General features: G+C 48.7%; 1 protein-coding gene across 1 annotated transcript in view; it reads right to left on the bottom strand.

Moving 5' to 3' along the window:
- The window catches only part of Ci (transcriptional activator cubitus interruptus), an 89749-nt gene extending 68557 nt beyond the window's left edge, over window positions 1-21192 (bottom strand). The window contains exon 1 of the mRNA XM_076772538.1: window positions 20933-21192. Coding sequence (XP_076628653.1) covers window positions 20933-21192 — 260 coding nt within the window. The remainder of the gene's footprint in view (window positions 1-20932) is intronic.
- Window positions 21193-21793: the final 601 nt, after the last annotated feature.

The raw sequence follows: 21793 nt of genomic DNA, 5'->3' as shown, positions 1-21793 counted from the left end.
ACGGACAGAGACCAAGAGATTGAGAGAGAGAGAGAGTATTAGCTAGCAGCCGAACAACGAGCGCGCGACAACGAGAGAAGAAGAAGAGTGAGACATAGAAAGGGACGCGGGGCGGTCCGAGGGGAGGAGGAGGCGGATCTGGAAAAGGACGACACGACGGAGGGATGCGGGCATCGAACGAGGGAAAAGGACGAACGCGAGGACCGCTCGAACAGCGAATCTCCGAGGCAAAACGTAAGGCCAGACAGGCGAAGGGAAGGGACAGGGAAATAAAAAGATCCGAACGAACGCGGAGGGGAAGATCGAAGAGAGGAAGAGCGTAAACGAAGAACCGAGAAAGATGGGAGGACGATGCGCGGGATAGCACAAGACGGAGAAATCGAGAAGAAGATGCGAGGGAGCGAAAGAAGGAGAGGGTGAATCTGGAGGTAGCGGCAGAACGCGTCTTTATTATACGAACGGACCAAGGAACCCAACGACCAGGCCTGCCTCTGATGATGTTGTACTCACGACTCGCACGTTCTCTCGTACCTACTCGTACTCGTTTAGCTTTCTCGCGTATACGGCCGTGCCCGTGCCCGTGCCCGTGCCCGCTCGAGGACCTCCAACCCGCAGGGGGAGGAAATCGCTGCGATCGTTAAACGGTCAATTATCACTGGGTCCACTCTTTCTCCTTGTTCCATTCCTACTCTGTTGGTACTCCCTTCTCCCCTCACGCTCTCTCCCTTTACGGTTTCTTGGCTTTGCTCGGACCCAGTTTGCCCCTCCGCGCTCTTTATGGTTTCCTTCCGCTTTATATCTCTGTTCCCGCTGTTCCAGTTGTTCTGGTTTCGCTCCGCGACGGCTCTCCTTCGTTTTTCGATTCCGCGTATCCCTAGCTATCGCCTCGAGGTTCTTCTTATCCAAATTTCCATCATCAACGCCAAGGGGTATTGACACGGAATTACTAATCCTCTCGATATACTCCGTGAGGGGGTGCAACGACCCATGATTCCAAGTACTATTTCATCAATTTGATTCGAATCTATTCCAGCAACTTTTGCAACCAACGTGCTCAAAACGGAGAGAACGACGAGCGTGGCAGAGAAGGTACGAGAAGATATCCAGCGAGATTGGAATAGGCGCGTTTCGATATCGAAACCGGGGACCAGAACCGTGGAGAGAGGGCCCCGTGACAGCGCGGTAGGTACCCCGGCAGTGGCGGCGGAGAAGGTACGGCGTGGTAAAATGAAGAAGTTGTGTGGTGGTCGGCGCGAACTCGGCGGATCTGGATCCACCGAACCATTAGTCGGCCGATGGTCGGACCAATAAAAGCTCGGTGCTGCTGTCCGGCGACCATAAAGTCGTAGGATTCCTTGTTATGCGCCCGCGTGAAACTGGCCCGAAGAGAGAGAAAGGCACGGGGACCGAGAGCTCGAAGCGAGTGGGAAAACCAGACGCATAGAGCCAAGAGCAACCGAGCGAGAGAGATATCTGGACGAGCAGAGACCGGCAGAACCAACGAGGAGAAAAAGATGAGCGCAAGGATGCGATAAAGATAGAGATTGACAGGGAGAGACCAGAGGGGAGGGAAGGGGACCGAGGCGACGGAGGAAGATAGAGCAAAGGTAGCTTCCAGGTTTACCTCGGGTGGGGAAAAGAAAAAAGATTTTATATACTGATAAAGAGAGAGACGCGGAACTGGAAGGGAGAGCGAGAGAAATCCACGGGGCCAAAAGGCAGAAAAAGGCGTTAAGAAGGCGCGGCTCTTATAAAATCGTGGCCAGCTCCTTTATTGGCATCGGGGCGGGAAATTATGTGTACGTTCCGCCGTGGAACCTGTTTCGGGTCGTTTCTCGCGTATAATTGGAACGTTTCGGGCCAGCTCGGGACACAACGTTGCGTTCGTTGCCGCGGATCATTCGTTTCCTCGGGATGCGTTCGACCTCCTTTAAAATCTTTGCTTTTTCTTATCCCCGATCGGCCGATCCTCCTCTTTTTCGTTCCGTCGCGGCGGAACCGTCGCGTAATCGGAGAACGCATCCGCCACGCATTTTCGGCCACGAATTTATATTCCCCGGAAGAAGGCTGGGGATCCTCGGTGTCGCCGCGAAAAGATATCGAATGCATTTAAAATCGGTTTCCAATAAGCTACGGCCCAGAAACGATGTCGAAAAAATCATGAATATCTCTAAACCGAATAAACTATATTGTTAAACGAATTTACAACGCGATACGCGAAACGTAGGCGCGCACCCTGGAACTCAAAGGGAATCCACATCGAACGGAACGGCAAATAATTATGATCGCGCGTTGACAGCCCGCGGTGGGTTCGAGTTCTCATCCGCCTACTCCGTTGCATAAAACATTATGACCGCCATCACTTAAGGCAGAGAGAGCTCGATGAGAGTGCACCGGCGAGTGCTCTACGGGGTGTCCCGAAAACTCACGTCCATCATCTTTTCGTGGCCCCAGACACCCGTCATTTGCTTCTTACGCGGACGTCGGAGATTAATGAGAAGCGACTGGCCCTTTAATTTTGCTTTCATTAATTCGGTAGGCCGGCGATTATATCGAGGTTTCGTTAGGCGGACCGGCCCGAGACAGCCGGCAATGAAATGTCCATCGATAGAAGCTGCCTCCACTCTTTTCCGACGATTTCTTTTATTTTCAAAGCCAAACTCGCGTCGATCGCGATTATTGCTCGTTTGTATTCCAGGGAATCGAAAATAAAATAAATGAAAAACGTGTTCTTTTCTTAATGGAGGATTCTATACTAGACCGTTAACAAAATTTGTACGTGTTTTGAACGGTAAATTTACGGTAACTTCAGTCGAGGGGTTAAACTTTGGCTGCTAGCGTAAGGGTTGAACGACGATTACAAGTTTAAAGGTAATATTCCGGACACCGACAACGTTTACCAAAGATCTGCCGGTCGAGTTCACGAGTTCATGGCACTCGGCAAGCTCTGTGACCGTGTCGTGAAAGGGCGGCAAAAAGTGTTCGCAGATGCGAGCAGAACGCGGCGCGGATATAGTCGCGGACGAGATTTAAATCGCGCGAGCAAGCCTGCGGAGATCATTAATCGTTGTCACTGGACTAATTTTCGGCGGGCCTTCGCTGCTACGTCGGCACATTTTTCCCCTCGTAAATATCTGCTGTTCGTCGTTTCGTCCGAAATGCGCACGCATCACGCGAACCGAATGAATCGCATTTACCACGCCAAAATAAAAGAAATAAAGAAACCTCGAAAAACCGATACAAAATACAAAGAATCGTTAGCTACGAGCGTCTCAATACCTGATCCTACATCAACTTCATTACGTTGTCGTTGATTTGATAAGCTCTGAAACTAGTACTTTGCAACGATCAAAATGGATCCAGAGTCGGCTAGGCGTTAAGGGTTCGAAACGCTAAAATATAGAAAGGTTCGGAATTATGGGGTTCGAAATCTATCGCCTCGGGTTTGAAACGAAGCTAATATAAAAAGAAATAAAAAAATTGTGTTCGAGATCGTCTGGTCAGAATCGCGAGCCTCGAAAGCGCAGGCAAGATAGGAGCTCGTCGCTTATCCGAACGCAAAGGCTGAACCGCATCGTATTCAGGGGCAGGTGCAGATAGAAACGTACTCGAATGCAAATGCAGCGGAGAACATGTGGTCCTGGCGTGGCTGGCTGCATTTTCTCCGGGCGTTTCTTTTCCTGGAACAACCTGCTGCACGGAATTCCTCCCGCGATAAGTCAAGCAGCCCCGGGGACGGACGCGGCTTCAATTAACACGGGCCATTAAGGTCGATTTACATCAGCGGCGGGCGCGCGAAAAGAATGTCTCGCCATTCGGTTTAATGGACCTGTTTGCACCTACCCTTCGTACGGTCCTGCCGCGCTAACGAGCCTCCGTTTCATCGTTCCAGACTTCTCTAATGTCGCACCTATATCCGGAGCGCATCGATTACGAGCCGGATTCTGCTTTTTCCACCTGATAGACGCGCCTTATGGATCGCCTAATTAACTAGATCATTGATTGCGTTTCATAAGGAACTCACGCTGCGGAATAAGATATTTGCATACGGTTGCCTTCCACTTATCCGCTGTTAACATCCTACGACGAGTCAGTAGTTTCACCGAGTTTACCGTCCTGGCAATATTGTTTGTCCAATCAAGTCGATTCGGTATTAATATAGAAAGGAAAACCGACCCACCGAATAGACAATTATTATTATTATTTTTACGCGTAATAGAAAGTCCCGTCGATCGTGGAAACGCGTCCAAACGGTCTCGGACGCGATATTGCGCCCGATCGCGACTGTTTTCCGTGCGTGAAAATATAAGCTTACCCAGGCTTGGCAATTAGAATAATGGCGATTAGGGGAAGCGAGATGTCTTTATGGTGCGTCTCTCGGAGCCTCGCTGCTGGACGACGGCGACGAGATGCCGTGGAATTACGTCGGGCTATTTAAATTTATTAATTGAGCGATATCAATGAACTCGTGCGTTAACAGTGGTCTCATTGAATTCGCTCGAGCTAACCCGTCTTCGCGATAACTCCGTCTCGTCTGTTTCGCCTTTCTTGCGTAACGCGCCGACATTTTTCGCGACACGCTTTTTCTCGTCTTCTGTCATCCTCGTGGCTTCTTCAGGGCTCGAGAAATCGCTCAAACCGGACGTTCGAGACGTCGAGAACGCGGCTGCCTCGAAAGAAGTTTTCTACGAGACCGTCTAGGTTATTTTGACGCGATTCCCGGTCATCCGACGTTATCGAGCGTCTTTACGAATCAATTTACAACGTCGAAACTCGAACAGGTTCAGCGGATTCGACGCGACATCGTCGTCGAAGCTGCCTCTGCTTCGATTCGCGTGGCGAAACGCATGCGGGTACTAGTTGTCGAGGCGACTCGATTATTGGTGGACCAATCATTTTAATGGCTAATGTCGAGAGCGACCGATAACCCCGCACGATAAAACGAACGCTTCTTCTCTGTCGATCGGTTATTGTGGCACCGTTGACAGCCAACGGTACAATATTTACTTTCGCAACGGAGAACGTTCGGCGTGTTGCTTCTCCGTTTGAAATTTTTTGGAAATCGCAAATAAGAACGACGTTCGAAATGGACAAACCCTAAAACGATCGTGTACGCGACGAGTTTAACAAAGAATTATGGAGGGGAAACAAAGTCAGAGAAATTCGAAGGTATGAATTTAAACGAGTGCAAACGATAAACGGAGAAGTGGCCTCGAGGAGAGCAGCGCGGCTCCGAAGGTTGGTCTTCATTGAAATCGAAGACACGGAGGCTTCAACCCTTTCTTCCAACGGACGTCTCCGCGACAAAAGAGCCTAAAAGCGGCCCTAGCCAGCACTTTGACAAATGGACAGTCGGTAGCGCGAGGAAGCCTGCGCGTAGAAAAAAATAAATCAGGAGCCATGGCTGAAAAAATATCCGAGTGTTTTCGGCCGTGAAACGCCGACGAGCGTGCCGCTTAATCCTGATTAATGCCCTTGGAAACTCGCTCTAATGTTGCTGCGCCGACCAGAGGGCCGCGTTCCCCTTTCTTCATCCCTCGTCGGCTTTGCGCCGTTTCTTCTTCGTCTCTTTCGACGACTCGAGACAGAATCTCTCGACGAGAACCGCGGCGAATGTTTCGCGAACTTTATGGCGCCGTAGCCGAAATTTTTTGCCTTTAGAAAAGTTTCGTTCCAGTCCGATCGTAGCACAAGAAAGTTCTTCGAAGATCATTACTTCCCATGAAATGTAAACGAGATCGATTGAATTTTTAGAATAGATAACTTTTATCTTGTATAATAGAAGAATAAAATACACTATTTTGAAAGTAACGCGTTGACTTCCACCAACGATCTACAAAAATGAATTCTCAAGATAAATTTATAAGAGAAACAAACGTGGATAGGATTAATAAATTTCAGTAAGTCTACGATAATGTTTCCGATCGTCTATGATTAAGATATTAATCTGGTAGAAAGTTTCATGGATCTGGTCTGGTTAAAAATGGTCGCCGCTGTATTTCGAAACGAGTGGCGCAAACAGCTTTGAAAACTGAAGGAACGGTTAGGTACGGTCGGAGGGCCTGAAAGGGCCCACTGTGAGAGCCGCTTAAGGATCGTGACCGGCGATTGAGTTGTATCCAGCGTTTGTTAAGACTGCTAGAGAGAAGGAGAGGGAGAAAGAGGGTCGGATAGAGGTGCATCGCGGCTGAGAGAGAAGGAGGATCGAGACGCACGAGACGATGCATCATCTCCGCTGGTCCGCGATGAATCGGACGAGGACGAGGATACAGGCCCTTCGTTGGAGAAGAACCGACGCATAAATTCACGTGCGCCTCTCCGCGTACCAGAGAGAGACAAGCAGAGCGAAAGCAGGAAAGCGGGAGAGCCCTCACGTGTGCGAGCATGCGAGACAAAGAAGCGCTCGTGCAGTAAACTCGCACGATCTTCGTGGCGCAAACCGCCTTTGGCTGCACGTACTTTCGTGCCTCGAGCAAGTCGCACCCACACAGTACACACACGCACCCACTCTTCTTTGCGTAGCTCGCGAACGCACTTACAGACTTTTGGAAATGACCTAGACTTGCACAATGGTCCGTTCAAACAATTCTATCGGATTATGAACGCGAAATAATAGAGATGTAACTTTAACCCCTTTCTCCAGACAATTATTCGATTATAATTAGAGAAGATGGGGGGTTGAAAATATTTAGATTCAGGTGATTTCCTGTTTCCTACGATTACAGTCCTCGAGATCCTCTTTATGCTGGGGGCGACTTTGCGCGGACGCGAGCGTACGTAGGTGAACGCGGGAATAAAGATTATGGTACACGATTAACGATGCCCGCAAACTTTCTCGATTTCCTCGACGAGAGGACGACAATAGCAGCGTTTATCAGGATCATCGATTCCGAGATGAAGGTTTCACGCGAATCGTCCGAATGAATTGACACGACGAACGATCGAGTTCGTGTTTGTTAAAATTAGCGTAAAAATATCGACGACCCTCGTGAATTTCGCGCGTGTGTTGGCCAGGCGGTGCGCGCACACGCGATTATGCTCGTGGGAGTGGTGGAGGTTAGCCAGGGGGCAAGCATCTGGCCGTAATTACTAAATTATCCTTTAACTCCGCCGTCTACTCGAGGCCGCACCGCGATCTTATCCGAGCAGAGGGTTGTGCCTAGATTTACTCAGTCGGCCCGTGCACCGAAACGATCGTCGTTTATCGTTGGTATTCCTCAGCCGCGAAGAGCGAAGGCGAAGAGAACGGGGTGCCACGGCTAACCTGAAACATTTCGTCGGATCTCGGAACGCGAAATCCTCGGAAAACCGGTATGAAGAACGTCATCGACCAGACTAAACCACCGCGTTTACCGATCACCGGTACGATTGCACCTTTTGTCTATTTCCCCGTTGGTATCTCCCATCGAATAGAACGGATTCTCAAGCAATATTCTAATCAAGAATTACTTAATCTAAAAATTTTAATTGTTCTTGGAACATAGAGGCGATAGAGAAAAGATCGTAGTCTCTTTTAAGTCAACGTAATAGTTTCTGTAGCGAAATGGCGAAGAAAATGTTCTCGAGGGGTCATTTTTCTATCTTTCCTGCGCTTTAAGGTTCTCAAGAACGTCGGGAGGAACACGCTGGGGGATGAAAGACCTCGGCGAAATCCGTGTCCGATCCGGTTGCCGTTTCCACGTATCCGAGTTCGCGGCCCCGCGGATCGGCGCCAGAATAAAGAGGCTTCGGAGCCACGGGAGGGGGAGGAGGAGGAGGAGGAGGTGGAAGCAGCTACGAAGATGAAGTTTGCAAGGGAGTAGCACGACCGAGTTGCTGGTACCATGCATCATCGATCCGGACAGCTTGCTGCCCTCTCCTCGGACCTCTCCGCCGCCGTGTTCCGCTCCGCTCCGTTTCGTTCCTCCTCGCGATTCCTTCTCCGGTTGGCCTCTTGCCTTCGAAAAGATCGTCCTACCGTGGATACCTACCTACCTCCCGACTCGGCCTAACCACCTTCGAACCCTCCCTACGGGCTGGCAAAAAAGGCCCCGTGGATCGGCTGGGCCCTGTAAGGGGTCGAGATCGATCGATCGATTGCGAGCTAACCTGGAAGATAGCTGGACACGATCGAGAGCCAATCGGGCACGACGGTTTACGATTTGCTCGCGAACGTCATTCCTCCAACTTTACGCGCGATTCGGAAGAGCAACTTAACAAATTCGACCGATATTTTCAACTTCGAGCCAGCATCGATGGATCGACAAACGAATAGCTAGATTTCCGTGGAATCAAGTCCCTGCAAAATATTGTCATATCATACGAGTAGCTCCTGTTTCAATTTTTCATCGGTTGCAAGTATTCTTTTGTCGCTCTGAAACGTCTGCTTTGATCCGAACGATCGCACGCTAATCGCTTTTCTACTTTCATCTGCTCTATCGTGGATCTTGCCTACCTCGAAGAACGATGAAGATATACTGATCGCGAGTACCTGCTGGGAGGATGCATTAGTCGCAGGACGCAGCTTTGGACCTGCAGCCCTCTTATATACGATGCATTCTCGTGCATACAAATGCACCTACGTCCTGGAGCGATGTTGCGCGATTACCGTCGTTATCGCGTGGAAACGACGTCGAAGTCGTTTCGATCGTCTTCGCGAACGTTCTTGCGCTTGTCAAACAATGGATTGTATAGTAGCTTGGCAGACAAATTTTTATAATCCTAATTATCGTCGCGCCGATACTTTGCGTTTCATCATCAAGAAGCAGAAAAAATTGAATTTCTTAAAGAATTTTTCACAGGATACACGGTTTATGTATGGATAATTTTTGCGAAATTCGATTCGATGTTTAACTTAAATACTACGTGTACGTTTCTTTTTAATTTACAATAATGGTTGTAATAAGAGGATTACAGCCCACTTGAATAAATAAATACAAAGTTTGCCCTTCCGATTAAGAGCAGCCACCGTTCATGCGCCGCGCAACATGTTTCTCTGGCCAACGGCCATCCAGTTTGCTTCAAAGGAACGATCGTAATTATTTATTGCCAATTAGCAATGGTCGCGTTAACGATCCCGAATCCCGACGCTCGAATTTATTCTTCTTTCCGCGAACGCCGTTATTCCCTTTCGTGTACCGAACCTCAAGAGCGCCGATAAGAAGATCGGGTTTTCAGAGGAGAGCTCTGTTTCTCATCAAGCTGGACGTTTGAAGAGGCCAGAATTAAGCGGGATTCGTCGAGAAATATTTCCATCCCGACCACCAATTATACGAACGTGTTTCGTTCGCAGTCCGATACCAGACCAAAAGTTCTGCGTTTATAGGTCCGATGGCGATCCACGACGTTTCAACGAGAGAGCTTTAAACTCCTCGATCGAGCTAACGGGACGGATCAATGTTTAAAACGGATTCTGACTTCACTGGGTATCCGATAAGTCACGATAATAATTTTTCTAAATCGATGTTCAGATCGATATCAAAAATCTAAAGAAGGAACGCTCGAAGCAGGTTGTTGCCTAAAAGACAATGCAATTTCGAACGGTATTCAGAAACTCGAACGATTCCGACGAGTGGAGATTCCCATGGGATGGGCAGGGTGCGTGGGCCGAGGCAACAAAGTGATCGCCCGCACCCACACGCACACGCACACTTTGGCGCGCGTGGCCGGTTAATGTGGGTGCACGACGCAAGATGAACGCGTGCAAGCAGGTACGCAATAATTCCACGGTGCACGTGGTAAGCAAACCCTGGGTGTGATTCATGCCAACATCTCTGTTTTCGATACCTACACGGAACCCATCGACTCGCGAGCAACCTTCTCTTAACGAACATTTCAGAAATCGGTTACTTCCTATACGCAGGTTCGTTTGAAAACTTTACGAATATTGACCATTTAATTCCAAAGAAAATTGAACGTGAAATTTAAAACGTTCCATCGCTGCTTCGATAAAAGCGACTCTCGTTGGAATAAATTTTGCGATCGATCGGATGGTAGTCGAATCGCGTTGCCTCGTTCCAGAGAAGAATTTTAAGCAACGATTAAAAGGTTCTCGGAAACGAACGCGACGCTACCGTTGTTAAAACACGACTTCCTTCGATGCGCGAGATCACATAGATCTTGAGAGCCGAGAGGCTAGAAACGACTAGGCTCGAGAGGAGAGATTGAGTTACCAAGATAATCGGATGCACGCCCATCCGCGCGGTCGCGCATCTCGATATCTGTTAGGCCCTTCTCACAACGCGGCCAAAGTCTCTGTTTCGAGATACCCTTCACCGATTACTCGAGATTCCACCGTCCAAGGAACTCACAAAAACGATTTCCCTATTGCTACCTTCGCGCGGTTGTCAAGCGTGTGTCAAGTCTAATTCGTATCGCTCGATTTCGACCGAAAAGAATAAGACGAGAGGGTTCAATCGTTTGATTAATCGTGTTTGAAAATACTCGATATTATTGACGCATTAATAACCGTTTATAGAGAAAATTTCTTTGTCTCTAAAATCAGCGCGACAGAGCGAAGAAATAAATTTTGTTGGAACGAAGATGGATTTCCGTGTCTAGCAAGTGTGCCGCTGAAAGAACGCGGCTTCTATGGATTCGAGGATCTATAGATCCGACCGGGCCACGGAGGCAGATGGTGCCAGGAACACAAAGCGATAAATCAACGTAATAAGGCGGCCCCGGAAAGAAACACCGAGTCCATAAAGATGTTGGTTTAGGACGCGGATTTTTGAGGCGTTCTCCCGCAGCATCGAATCTCTCGCTCCTACAAAGATCACGAATCGCCTTCCGTATCTCGATCTCCGATTCGAGGCGCGGCGTTCGGGGAACGCGGAGTCGATCGGTCCATCGATGTTATTTTTATATTTTTCGACCAGGCAAAATTCCTCTCGCGTAACGAAAAATCGACGTTTCGTAACCGCTTCTTCTATTCGAACGTCGAATAAGATGTCGACAAGTTTCAATCCTTTCTCTTTTTTTCACTATTCCAACTATTTTTCATAAATTTTATCTTGTGAAATTTAAAAGGGTATTCCAATTCGAAGCCGTAGTTTTTGGACCGATATTTGGCATAAATTATTTTTTATAATTATGATATTCCAAAACAGACGATTGCAAGTCACGATGAAGGGTCAAAATGAATGGTTCCGATTGTTGAAACATTGGACATTTTCTAGCCTTCGTTCGCATCCTGCCAGGGAATCGATTCGAGGCCTTTCGAACCATTTATTCCGTTCCAAGAACGAAGGAAATCGAACGCGCCGAGAGGGTAGAAACGAAAGATTAAAGCGGCCAAGTTAATGGCTCGATTAGTGCGCTAGCGGCCGCAAAGCATCGAGAGGAACTTTGCAGGAAAAACGAGCAGTCGATTTCTTCGACCTCGCAAAAAGAGGCGTAACTCGCTTTCCTTCCAACTTCTCAAATCCAGAAACGACTACAAATAATTTAATATTCTTCCGTTCCTGAGGATGGTTTACGATTAAAGCAGACACGATCGTGAAAAAGAATTTCTATAATTCTGTTCGTTGCAACTAATAAAAACTCGCAAACCTGTATTCAGAACGAAAGGAACGCGTTATACGCGTCGAATAAAGATTGTTACGGTTCGTACGAACGTTCGCTACCGATGACATGCAAGAAATTCTAATTAACGTAATTTCGAACGGCGAAATATTTACAGAAAAAATCGAGTCGGGCTAAGCGAACACCGTGCCAAATTTACGATCCGTATTTGCAGTATCGTGAGAAATAAAAAGCGAAACGTGTTTGAGAAAGCTCGATGCAACGCGAACCGCTGTAAATTTTACACCGAACGCATAGATTCGAAAATTTATATCGTAATTTTCGATTCCTTGAAACTGTTTGGATTTTTCGAGCGTTCATTTTTTTCGAGGGGTATACGCTAGTCGTATAGAGGTTTATAGAAATTTCTGCGAGACTTTATGTATTGTGGAACGAGCGAAATACATTCCGTTCCGACGTCGCGTAGCATTCCATATCTTTATTGCGATCCTATTATCACGTCTTATTATACGTTTCTCTTATCACTGGTTCGCTTTGCCGACAAGCGCGTACACGGGAATGCAGTCCACGACGATCGAGCAGATTTTTCATCGAGTTTTATCGGGGAAACGCATTTCGACGGAAAGTGGATTTTCCCATAGTTATCTTCTGCGACTCGACCGCACGAAAATTCAAAGAGACGATCGCGAAGAAGTTTCTTCTTACTCGCTGATGATCTATTACATCCGTTCGTTTCGTCGAAAGTAGAGCGAGGCTCCATTTCAAAAGCAATGCTTACGATGTTCGTCGGAAACGAAAAGGCTTAACCCGTCATCGAATTTCATTTGGTGGAAGCATGCTTCCGAAATGACTCGAACAATCGAGTTTTTAGGCTCGATCGAACGAGCTCGTGGCGGTGGCCGACTCGAATTTCTTGCGGTCGAATATTTCAAGCGGTTGGACACCTCTATCTTGGGCGTTAGCGATTACCAGGCGTTCCGACAGGGCTGGAATCGATGATAAAATCGAGAACGAGCACGGGGCAGATCGGGTCGTGGCATCCGAGTCGTCCCGGGCAAGCGATTTTATGGTTTCCGCGGTACGAAGGATTACACGGGCCGTGAACACGTGGAAAAAGAACTCCGAGGAACCTGAGCCGGCCCGCCGCCGCCTCTGTCAGCTGTCATTAAGCGTCGTTAACTTGACAGTGGACAGAAGTCAATAGCGTCGGATCGTGGGCACCGGATTACCAGTTGCTTCGCCGCTCCTCGAATAGAGCGGTTATCTTTATGCCGTTTCTAAGAAGATTCTCCGCCTTCTCCTCGTATTCGTTCGCGATCAGGTCTTTTAAAGCCCTTCTTCTCTCGCCATCTCCGATTCTAGACTCCAAACCCCCTTTGGGACTTTGTCTCCTTCGAATCTACCGCCTAGTTCGCGAGTAACTTTAATGTTCGGTCACTTGGCCATTTTATAATTTTTTCTAACTAACTAAAACTCGTAGAGGAACGGAAGAATCCCACGATAGATCCCCGTTATCCGGAGCGTTTCCCGTTCGTGACGTTTCAGCGACCGCGGTTGGATACGCGACAATCCGACAACAATCGGATTAAGCTTCGTAGCTCGATACAAGATCGGAGGGAAACGGGACGAGATCGAAGCTGGAGGGCGAGCGAGGTTTACCTTGTAGTTGGATTTAAACGAGCGGACTCGAGTACCGCTCCTACGCGCCAAGATCTCTCTTCTGGCCACTCCCGAGCGTCTCTCTTTCTCTCGGTGGATCGCGCGCGCGAGCGAGAGCCGTTGCTTTTCAGAGTGGTAAATTCTCGAACGCCATAACACTGCCACCGTGCGTTTGTTTGGACAAGGGCATTATGAGATTTTATGCGAGCTGCGCGTGCTTCCACGGCAACGACGTTGTTTATGCACCAGCGCGCGGGGCTCCATCGACGTCGCGCTTTTCGAGGAAGCTCGATTCTATTCACTTTCGACCGCGCTCCTTTTCCTTTCCGTCGCCCTACGCGCACGCGAGATGCGTTGTTGTTTCAGAAAACGGTCATCCTCTTTTTCTTATTTTCACAGAGCCAAACCCCGAGATCGATTCACCGGCCCCCCCTTTCGAACCGTGTTTTCTTTTCACCGGGATCATTCTATGGCTTCCGGATGACTTCGACGACTCGAGATTCCTCCATGACTCTCCATACCTGTTCACCCTCAAACAACTATTATTTGGATCGACGATTGCTTCTTTTCTCTACGTATAGCGTGACTCGCCGGTCAGTGGACTCGAATGAAATGCCCTCCCACGCAACTGGGTAAAGGTTAAACGTATAAAAAAGTGTGACAAACTTGAACAGCGCAGAATCACCCTATACATTTTGAGTATACTTTCTAGAGCCCGTTTACGAAGGACCCGATACTTATTTTCTCTACGTTTAGTTTCCGAAGCGGTTAGACGCCTGCCTCTACCTCGGTACTTGAAACGACGTCAAGCGCCGCGTGCAAACACGCAGAAATTCCCTTTCGGCGCCACGGTTCGTTTGGCTGCTACCAAGTCGGTCGAACAAACCCCGTGAATCGTCCTCGAGTACATTAGCCCGGCGTGTGGAAGCCTCTGCTCCGAAATGGTGCGCACGAGGCGGAGATTTAAAGCGGGCGGAAGTGGTTGCAGCACGGTGTTCCTGTGTTTGCGGACTAAAGACAACACGCCGGCATAAATCTGTTTGGCCAAGGAAAGTCTGGCCACGTGGCGTGCACGTTTCCCGCGTGTTCCGGGTCCCGGCCTCTCCTACTTACAATATTTCCCCACAAAACAGCCCGCGACGTCACGATCCATCGATCCTTTCTCACTACGAAACCGTCACGACGTAATTGTACCTCGCTAATTTGCCTACTCAGTGTTCGCTTCCACTTATAAACTGTTTTATGTTTACGCAAAGAAAACATTTATCTGCACGTTGTCATTATTATTATCTCGTGTAAGAAAAGACGGGGTTCCCATTGATACGTCGACCGGCGATACCCGAATAATCGTCGTCTCAGCGGTTTATAATAAATATTATTTAAAGCTTGTACCGTCTACGCTGTCGGTATTTTACAGATTATACTTTTGTTTCTGCGAATGTTCGCCGACGATCAAACGGAGAAGCCGCGGAGATGGGAAATATTAATCGGAACGAGTCGCGAGAAATATTTGGCCGTGGCAATCGCGCCGCAAGATACAACGACGGCGAACCAGACAAAACAAACCGGGATTTATCGGCGGCTATCATCGGCTAATTGTCTCGTTAAGGCGATTAGGTCTTTTCGAGCCGGACGGACCGAGTTGTCGCAGCCGACCGGCGTGAAAGTCGCGCCTCCCCTCTCTGAACCGCTGGAAACCCGATGAATCCTTATTGGTTTGATGAGCACACTTGTCCCGTGGCATGGGACAAGGTTGAAAAAACCAGTACAATTAATTGTGGGAACCGTGACTCGAGCGTTCACGATTGATCGCTCTCGTGTCTGCGTTCTCGTTGCGTTGCATCGAACCTCGTTTCAAGGAACAAATTTTCGTTGCTTGTCTCTTTATACTTTCGATGCATTTGTGGATAGTGATTTAGAATGGGTAAACGATTTTCAGAATCCTTGGTTGCTCCAAAATTGGAGAGTCCGTTTCAAGGGAATCGCGCGTCGATTTTTAAGGAATGCTCGTTGCGTGTACGGTTGGGAGCGTAGGTTCGAGGCGTGTTGCGCGAGTAAAAACGGGAGCCGATTTGTCAGCGAGGCGGGATCGCGATGTACACGGTAGGAGCTCGTCGAAGGAAGACGTTCCCTAGCGTAAGCTCCGTTCCCCGTTCCCCTTTGGCCGGCTCTCTTTCTTCCCCTTTCGCGCGAATAGAAAGCCGCGGACCGATACCGAGCGCACGCGCGATTTATCATTGGCGCGCCGTCCATTGATAAATTCCAGGCATTCATAACGCCACGGTGCGCGTTGTACACGGCCGCGGTACGAGCACCGGAGAGACACACGATACCCGACCACGATACGATACCGGACGATACCGAGCCCCGTGTACACCGTGATCTTTATACACCGTGGCGCGAGGGACTGCTTGTACCCACCACCACCTAGACACTCGGCGAACCCTTAGGCGAACCGGTAACAAGAGAACGAACAAATACCCGTAGACGGGGTGGATTGCGTCCTTTCCCTTTTCGGTACGTCCGAACATTCCGAATCGAGGGGCACAATTTCATTATTTTATTAAGTAATGTTTAATCAGGATACCGATAGCAACTCTCCTCCAACACCATCCAAACGTGACATCATCGTCCGAGAATCGTTATCGAAGTCTAAGCAAATCGAACTGGCCAAACAGCCCGACGTAATCGTACCTCTCTCGGGTTTCGTGGGAAGCGAAACGAAGAAAACAGATCGTTTCCATCGCGCGGAACCGCGAGGGATCTCGTTAAAAAGCTCGCGACGCTCCAAGATCGAGACGAGAACGTCCTCGTAGAGTCGTCGATAAGAAAATCGCGGTTCTGGTAGCGCGTTTGTTTCACGGCTGGTCGTCGGACATTGGGGGCCCACGCGATCGAGAGATTCGTAAACGGGAGAGGCGACGATCGCGCGTTCATTGTCTGCGCGGGACCAGATTTTCCTCCCACGAGCGGTGCGTGGGGCCAGGTTGCGATAAAAATTCCTAAGGACGACCAGGTACCCGATTTACCTGACGTTACGACCGATCCGGTGCTCGAGTTCTCCGGGAATCTGGAGCTTCCATGCTCGCGTTCGACCACGGATAAGGGGGGAATCGATTCGGGATTTTTTCGCTGCTCTTTTTCTTCGCGATCGGCTTCGTCGGTCCGAGAGCTGGAAATACGCTCGACGGAAAGGTGCGACGAGGAGAGGATTCGATGTCGATGCTCGAACCGATTGTGGGAGTCTCCCGGCCGGGGCACGGCTCGATTATTTAGGGTTTTCGGTTGGAGCGCGCGCGAAGAACAGGCTTCGATGGCCGGGGAAATGCGTTCGGTTTCGTGCTCGAGGAGCAAGTTCTTTTGCGCGGGGAATCGTAATGGCCTGCGCGATTTTTCGCTCGTTCGCGAGAACACGACGGAACGAAGCTGTAAACGAAACTTGTTCGGCTTTTAATGGATCGTGCGCGATCCAGGAAGTATCGAGATGAATCCACCGACTATCCGCACCGCCATCTTCTCTTCGCGTCTACGCGCGAAAAATTCCACGAACAGATTTAACGGGTATAATAAAGTCCATCGGTATACTAGCTTCGGGTCAGCAATTTGGCAAAGTTAATCTCGCTTTACAATGCCTTTATAAATTAGAAGTAAAGCAGCGTGGGCGTTTTAGCTCCGAAGAAACTTCATCGGCCGTTTCGCGCCCCAAATAAGACGCACAAAAATACTGTAAATTATTTTAAAGCAATTTGTCCAGGACTTTCGCCGAGTCGAGGAAGAAACGCAGCGTTCACGAAATCCAGGAGGACGAGCGTCTCTTCTAAAATCGATTCACCCACGCCGCGCGATCCATCATTTTTCTCGGAACGAGTCACGGCGTTAACGAACGCTTAAATCATAGGTATTGCGGCGTGCAACGGACATAACGTGTTCGCAGACAGCACGGCGAGTGTTACACGGCGAGCGTTTGCTAGGGAAACGATGGCCGTCCGGCATTTGCAATCGGCAAGAGCACTTGGATCGCATTCACCGGTCCGCAGGAAGTGTCCGCGCAGAGTTCCTTGGACGCTGTCGACGAGCAACGAGCCATGGGTAATGAGTAACGGCGTGATTGTGCCAGAAAATGTAAATATCATTGGCCTGTCGTGTCCTGGAATGAATCGTCGTCGAACCGTTCAACGCACGCCCATTCAACTATGAGTAGTTACGACGAATATATGGGGGAATTGTTTATTCATAAAACGATACTCGCGTTAAAGGGATATCCTCGTTGGCTAAAAAATTTCATTTGATTTTGCAACTTTTTTTTCTATACTTTCAAATATTAGAAACGCATTCCTAAAGAACGAGCTTTCACGCGTGGGTCAGGAGAGACTCTTAAATAAGAATTTATTGGAAGTTGTGGCTTCTGGCGAGCACTAAAAAATGTCAAAGCGCAGAGTTTTCTCGTGAACATTTTTATGGTATAGGTTCTTTTTCCATACGAGGATGTACTAACCCCTTAAGGAGACTCGAACGACTCGTGGCTCGTGAAAAAGTGGTTCTACGATTGTGCATCGCGTGGGATAATAACACAGTCGACTGTACTTAGTGCAATTGGGTACAGAGGATCGATAAATCTCGCGACGTCGGTGATCTTTGAAGGAAAAGATTGGGACTACGGTTGTAAAAAATTGTTAAGGATTTTAGTGTTTTACCAAACGGCAATAACAACTCCTTCGCACGAGAAAACGGAAGAGCCTTCGTGCTGGACCTTATCTCGTAAAATCGGTTTCCGCGCGTTCGTGTGAAAAAATAAACGTTCTTTCTCGTTAGCGCGTTCGCTAACGAGTCTCGATATCAGCTCTTGAAAACGATGTTCCAGTGGACACTGGTCATAAAGTTTGCAACTAACGATAAACCGTTGTGCCTACGTAATTAGAAAACTGAAACGCGATCATCCAAAAGACTCGGAATCATAACATCTCGCGTATGCGTCCCATTTAACCATTGTACAAATATTTCTAAATATTTCTACTCGACGGAACGAGACGGGATGAAACGTCGACGTTGATTTTCAACCAAGACCAAGTCCGCTGGACATTTGGATCGAGCCTCGTCACGGAGAATGAAATGGACGATGCCGTCTCGTCCCCATGACGGGGCAAAACACACGCCGAAGGCAAAAATAAATCGCACGGCTCTCGCATCCTCGCAAACAGACGAAAATATCCGCGGAGGAAGTCGACGGGAAACTCCGCCCGACGCGGATCGTGAATTTTACGCCTCCCGTCGCTGCTCGATCGGGACTCGCGTTTCCTCGCGACTTCCGTATCGGAGCATCGACACAATTCAAACAAAGAAGCAATGCATTTGTAGAAAAACAAGGTGGAAATGTTCAGGATTTATTGAACAGGGCTGTTTCGGAATACTACTAACCGATCAGCGTGTTAAAATAGTGGACGGGCAGATACACGATGGCAGAACCAATAATATTTAATGTAAAAGATACCGGTAAGTACATTCATGTACGACGAGTACGTCAGGCATACAAGAACCTACAGTTGGACAGGTGTCAGATTCTATATTTAAAGTGTCAGGATGCGAAAATATTAGCTGTTGATAATTTACGTTGAATATGATCGATGTAATCGCACGAATGTATATTCTAACTTGAAGGATTTCGATAAAAGTATGTGCAGTTTTTTAATCTCTCTTGATAGAGTTTATCCTATAAGAACATTTTATATTTTCTATTTTCAATACCCCCCACAGGGTTGTTCACCGGTCGAAGATAGACAAATAAGAGGAATCGAATTCGAGACACGCGCTCCCACGCGTCGAATTCCAAACGATAATAGAAGTTTCAGGGAATTCTATCGACGATGTTCGTGTATCGGGCATGAAAAGGGTTAAGGACGTCGTTTAGAAACGTCTAATTATCCCCGGCGTCGGTCGTTGGTGGAACGTTTCCGCGAGCCCGTCAGGCTAGCCTTAACAAGTCGTCGAGGTAATCTCGTTGCGTGCAATAGCGTGTCGTGTTTGCGGAACGTGAAAACGTGCGAAGGAGCCTTAACGAACTCGATTAAGACGTTAAGCCCCCTTTCTCTCGCGACGCGAGCTTCTCACCACCGAGAAACCACTCTCCCCCCTAGGTTTGCAGCGGAAAACGCTTTCATCGCGATTTTCGTCGGCACGGAACGATCCTATCGCGATCCGCGAGGAAACTTAAGAAAGACGGTTCCGAGTGACCTCGCACTCGGCAAGTTTCATTACGAGTAATTAAGGCTCATGAATCAAACCGATGTGTTAATAGATAAGCGCGCGACCGTAGGCGATGATTAAGGGGGTACGAGGCGAATGAAATCCGCAAGGAGATCGCCATTAAGCTTTGCCTCGTTAACTTTCATTCGACGCACGTTCGCGCGTCAAGGAATCGTCGGACGCCACGCCGAGCCGGCTTCTGTGCGCGTCTCGGGTTAAAATGCTACGGCGGATGTGTAATTGAATTAAATATCGCGTTAACTACCGAACAGACTGCGCCAGCGAATGCCGTGGAAGCATTCGCGTGCAAACGTCCAGTTACGTCTCTCAATTTATTATATTGTTGCGCGATTATCGTTTACGCGGAGAAATCTTTACAGAGACGCGATGATAAAGATTGCTTCGCGCTAGCGGACCATCCCCTAACAGCGGACGATCGCCAATCATGCCGCTCGCACAAAACGATACCACGCGTCGAATAAAGATTAGTCGGCTTAAGAAAATTACGAAATATGGTGACTACATTCTTTTACAACGACCAAAATAACTCTTCTTCGCAACGGGGCATTCTTGGAACGTTTCAACAGACGAGAAACAAAATATTTCTAATCGAACCATTTTGCCCTGCCACCTTGATAGACGTCCCGACGAGCGTCGTTCTTGCTAGCCTCCCTTACGATCAGGTGCACACCACGGTCTTCCTACTTTGTATTCGTGTTTCGCGTAGCACGTATCTACATAATCGATGCCTAAAACTAAGTTCGCGATATCTGTCGGTCGCCGTTCTTCGCCGCGTTTTACATCGAGACTGGTTTAACGGAACAGCGACGGACAGCGGGAATAGCTCGATGCAAAGTTCAACGAAGGATGTTCCGACGGATGATTCAGCCCGAGGGGTTGCGCGAATGTCATCTAGACAGGCACGTAAAACTCATTTTGGATCTGTTTCTAGTTTCATACCGTGTCGAAACTATTTCAAAGGCCAATTTTCAATCGGAGACGAGTAAAATTGCTTTATCATTGATCTTGTTTGTGATTATTACGTAAATGGGATGAAAACAAGAGATATTTTGGAATATACTCCAAGAAGCAAACATTGAACGGAAAAGATGTGAGAAAATTAGACCTACACACAGATGAATAGAATGATGTAGCATCCTAAGTTATTTTGTAGGGACGTAAAAATTAATTTACTCCAAAATTCGCGGAGAGCTTACTATCTCGATCGATTCAAAAATTGGAGTAGTAGCAGTCGTACGAGTTTTCAGTGATTTTGCATTCAGCAATCTCATGATCGATACATAATTATGTTTATGCCAAGTCATTGTCTACTCCACTTTACACGCGGCAAACCTCAGGAACGTACGCTGTACGTGTACCAACAGTTGTTGATATTTAATGTGGCGATTCTAAACTTGATTTAAGGAGTTTCTTATTGTTTTGGTGGAAGATTATTCCCTTTCTGTTGGCTAGTTGCAGTCGTTTCGATGATCGTTGAGGGTACTCCATAATGATATAAATGTAAACTTACGGATGAGGGGGCGGCGCGTGGAAGGCTGCGGCGGCTGCTGCGGCTGCGGCGGCCGCGTGATGCTCCCATGCGGCGGCAGCTGCAGCCGCGGGGTGCGGCGGAGGCGGTGGTCCATGGTGAGGATGAAATGGCGGCGGCGGATGAGGGTGCGGGTGCGGATGAAACGCTGCGTGGAAGGCGGAGTGCGGATGATGCGGAGGCGGCGGTGGCGGCAACAGGGAGAACGCCTCCTGATGATAGGCGACCTCCTTTTCCGGCATTTTGTAACTGTTAGCCAGGGCCAGGTACTGGGCCAAAGAGCTGGCGGCCTCCTCGTCCAGGATCAAAGGAGATCGTCCTGTCTGACACCCCGTGCCCGACGATGCGAACGACTTTTGATCCACGATAGCATAGTCCGCTCGTGAACAGGCCAGATCGTCACCGTTCGACGAACAGCGTCCGCCGATCGCTTCGACGGCAACGTTCTTCGACCGTGCTACGTTCCAGCTGGAAGCTGACGGTGTCTCCGAGCTATCCAGACACTCGACGTCTACATCTTCGTCGTCGGTGGCGGGATCGGCTCCTATGGGACTCTGGTTTCCGACGGTTAACCCGTCGGCGGCTTGGCGAGAACCAATCCTGATGGGCTCTTCGGGAAGACTGTTCCTCCGTTCTTGTTGTTTCGGTGATGAGGCTCGTTGTCGTTTGATTCCGGGATTCGCGTTAATCGTTGGCTCGTTTCGAGAACCGTCACTAGGATGATTCGGAGCAGCCGACGATGTCGGCCGATTCCTCGAGGGTGTCTTAAAATAAACCGAATAACCTAAGCCCACCGTCCGCGAACGACTCTAGTCCTGATGATCATCTATCGGCTCGCGGCGT

Source organism: Colletes latitarsis, chromosome 9 (genome assembly GCF_051014445.1).
Source record: "Colletes latitarsis isolate SP2378_abdomen chromosome 9, iyColLati1, whole genome shotgun sequence".
In the NCBI taxonomy this organism is placed as follows: Eukaryota; Metazoa; Arthropoda; class Insecta; order Hymenoptera; family Colletidae; genus Colletes; species Colletes latitarsis.
This window is presented reverse-complemented; position numbering and strand designations above follow the sequence as displayed.